General features: G+C 20.4%; 1 protein-coding gene across 1 annotated transcript; it reads right to left on the bottom strand.

Annotated features, from left to right (window-relative positions):
- Positions 1 to 1,001, bottom strand: PGO_002995 (variable surface protein; the record flags this gene model as incomplete). Its single annotated transcript, XM_028691229.1, has 2 exons — positions 1 to 863; positions 966 to 1,001. Coding segments are annotated over 2 exons (899 nt in total), but the record flags the coding sequence as incomplete, so codon positions are not given.
- Between the last annotated feature and the right edge of the window lie 3,203 nt (positions 1,002 to 4,204).

Raw genomic sequence — 4,204 nt, 5'->3', positions numbered from 1 at the left:
ATAGCTTTTGAAACTGTAAAAACTGAAGAATTGTTTTTATTATCAATATTGAATCTCAATTCTGAATGTTCAATATGGACATTAGAATTTGTAAAACTTGAGCCTCTGAAAGCGCTCTCTTCCTCTGTTCGAAGAGTTTCTTCTTGTGACTTTTTCTTTTCCTCTCCGTGATGAACTACATCAGGTTCACTAAGTTCTTCCTGATTTTCATGATTTTCTTCTGTTGATGTTAACCTATCTGTACTTACTCCTACATTGCATTTCCATTCACTTAAGTCCAGATCTTTCTTATCTTTAAAATATTCTTTAAAAGCAATACAAGTCTCTTCCCCATTTTCTAATTTAATACACTTGTTTTTTAACTCGTTATAAATTCTGATATGTTCATCAAGATATTGTTTAAAGTTACTATTACAAATCCTTTGGCCCGTACTAAAATAATTTTTAAGCGTATCATAATCCTTCGAAAAATCAAATAACAGCTTAATATCCCTATAATTTTCTCTATCGACATTAAATTTATTATCATGACATATGTTCCGACCATCATTATTTTGAAGTAAAAAATTAAGTACTGTTATAACACGTATAGAATGTAATTGATATGTTATATTAGAATATATTATATAATTTAACCAATAGTATAGGTAATCACAATCATCACTATTAAAGTTCTCACTTTTATATTTTTTATATATATAACATAAGGAATTAAGTATTTGCTCAGAAACACCCTTCTGCCATTTCTCTTGATTTAGACCTGACTCCACATATTTGTAAAAAGATGCATCCCTACAACCTACATCACGATTATTGAAATTAGCGTACTTTTGTTTTGAAGGTAATTTATTAAGGTCATCATCCTATGAATATAAAATAAATGATAAAATGAATATTTTTTATTTATAAAAAAAAATAAATAATTTAATTAGAAATATCTTATCTTAAAGTAAATAACCATTTACATTATATAAAAAACATACCTCTAACTGAGCTACCATTATTAACAAATGTTAAAACGTGATATATAAACCAAATAAAAAAAGCATATATCTCACTGTTTATTTACTAATGTACTGATAATTTTCTAACAATATTTATAAGTATATATATGGTGCAATTTTGAATAAGGAATTTGAGTTATTCATTCTGTCTATTTTTATAAATCTTTATGATACCTTATTATTTTAATATTATTGTCAATGAAATATTGATATGTACTTGTTTATAAATTATATACTACATAGATATATATACATTAACCACCGTAAAATGATATTTACAATGTGAATGTGAAATGAATTTTTTGGTATTCATACTAATGTACAAAATATTATAGGAATGTTACAGTTATAATATATATTATATATAAACAATGTTTTTAAGCCAAAGTGTCATGGATACTATAGGTTAAATTAAACATTTTAAGTTTTTTTATACAAAATATTATTATTTTTATATCATATATATAATTTATATTAATAATGGTTCATTGCTTATATTATAAAAATAAATAAAGCTATACTTCTTCACGCTAATGTTTTGGTTGACTTCTTAAAATTTGTTATTATTTTCTGAATTCGTAAAGTTCTCCCCAATTTTCATATTATATTTATTAAGTACTATTTATATATTGTTGATATTAATATTAATATTTTAATTCGCAAGAAGAAATAAATTATAAATATTTTATATTTATATCTTACTATCATAATTTGATTATTATAACATATAAAATTTTTTTTATATTCTATTATATATTTACTGGAAATAATATGAACACATAAAATTCTTTATATTTTTGTATTTTCCTTATCGGAAAAAATATATATTTTAATTAAAAATTTGGGAGTAATTTTTTTTTAAACATATATGTAGTTATTAGTTTGTAATAAGGATAATCATATTATTCAACAGTAGAATTAATATTTATGAAAAGATAAGTTTATTCAATGAAATATATTTTTTAAATATCACTTATAAATATTGTATAATTACAAATATGTAAAAGTAATTAATTCATAAGAGCATTACTATGTGAGGTAAAAATATATTTGAGCATATTTTATTATTTACCTTTATCCTAGTTATATCATATAAAAATTATTTGTGCATAAGCAGAACAATAACGTGATTATTTATTATAACAATTTTTAATCTAATTAAATAAAATTTGTTGTATTTAAATCTATGTATGATGTTTGTAATTTCTATAAATTTAATGTACTTTTTAAAAATCTTTATTATTACAATTTTTTTTTGTGTGTTATTAATGATTATATAATCTACAATATTAATGGCTCATAAATACATATGTTAATTTATTGTAATTTATAATTATATTGCAAAACATATAATTTTCTTTATGTTGAATGCATTTTATCATGTATATTGCAACAGATTAAAAATATAACCCTGAACCCTAAAACCTAATGTACGTCTCTATATTAAACAATTGTTCTATAATTTTTTTTCAAATAAAATACAAGATTCAATGAAACTAGTAAATTAAAAAATACAATATCAGTATATACTATACAAATTATTTAAGAAAAGTATCAATTGTTAAGATAATAACAAATGTAAATATAAAAATAAAAAATAATATTATTTAAATGTACATATATTTAATACATTCTATGCTTTTATTATAAGGTCCAATAAGAAATAGTAATATTGTTCTATTTTTTTTAAGTATGTTGTTTTTCTTTACATATATAAATTGTATTGTAAAAATTTTCTTTATGATATCTTATGCTCTATGTGAGCAGACGACGCTTTCATTATAATTATTTACAAGAACTGAAATTCTAACAAAAAATATTTTTAATGTATTTATCTCAATAATTTAAACTATTTATATATAAAACTTCCATATTTATACTATAGTACTCACAAAATGGATTGTAAAAATTACAAAAATAAATATTAAATATTGAAAATTAATTTTTTTTTTTAGTTTATTATTAAGTAAATAGTAAACAAAACCTGCAAATAAATATATATATACCTTTTGTTATTATTTTCCTAGGATTAATATATTCTGAAATATTTGCTTCTGTAAATCTAGATGTAATAAATTCAAGGATTCTTCGTTTAAGATAATTAGTCATAATTATTATTATAAGTAATCATTAATGTATTATAGCTTATTTAAGTAAATAATCAAACTATAATAAATCATAGTTGAAGTAAAAGTATGTACTTATATATATAGTGCAAAATAATCTAGAATCATTAATTACATGAGGTGTGTATTAGATGAAAGGAGATTTAATAAATTAAACATAACCTATAATACTCAATCATGTTGTTATATTCAGGAACTTAGAAATAAGAAATAAATTGTAATTTATTATTACAAGGTACAATAATATTCTATATATATGATGACATGTATCTATATATTAGTAAAATGATTTTTGGTGTGCAGGGATATGCTTATATAATTTAACTGATCAGAGAATACTGAAATTTGAAAATTGTTCAAAAATATGTATTATCTGTAGTTATATAAGGGATAACACTATGAGATATCATAGGTCACATATTTGTAGTATTCATTTGTTATGCACTCCTATTCAACAATTTTCTATCTAATGGATAATCGTTAAAATATAAATTAAGAATGAATAGATATAATCATTCATATTATAGGATTTACTATAAGAAGAATCTAACGAATAAGTATATACAAAACATAAATTAAAAAAAGATTTAATGCATAAGATGTAATCCAACTAAATATATATATTTATAAAAACTAATATATATAATATTTTCGAAATAAAAAATTTCCATATTGAAAAATAACATATTTTATAGAATATGTATAATATATAATTTAGTTAAAGTCCGGTATATTAACAAAAAAATATGGTTAATTTCTCGATTTAGTTACCTGGTAATTATGTTTTCTCTATCCCTAATTACTTATATTTTAGAGATATTTTTTTCCTATAAGATGAATTATACATAAGGATATACCATATTTTTTTTTATTGTGCTGTGTTTTTCAGTGTTGTCTAAATTATAACTTATATATATTTTTACAAAATTTTTAAGGAGTCTTAATTAGCATAATATAGAAAAAGAAAACAATTCTGATTATTACATTTACTCTTTATAATTATATAAAAATAGTACTTGTCCTTTTATAGCTATTTATTTAATATTATATATGTAATCATATATTAAGACCTAT

Source organism: Plasmodium gonderi (genome assembly GCF_002157705.1).
Source record: "Plasmodium gonderi DNA, contig: Pgo-contig_347, whole genome shotgun sequence".
Taxonomy (NCBI): domain Eukaryota; phylum Apicomplexa; class Aconoidasida; order Haemosporida; family Plasmodiidae; genus Plasmodium; species Plasmodium gonderi.
Note: the sequence above shows the minus strand (reverse complement) of the source record. Positions and strands in the feature narration are given on the sequence as shown.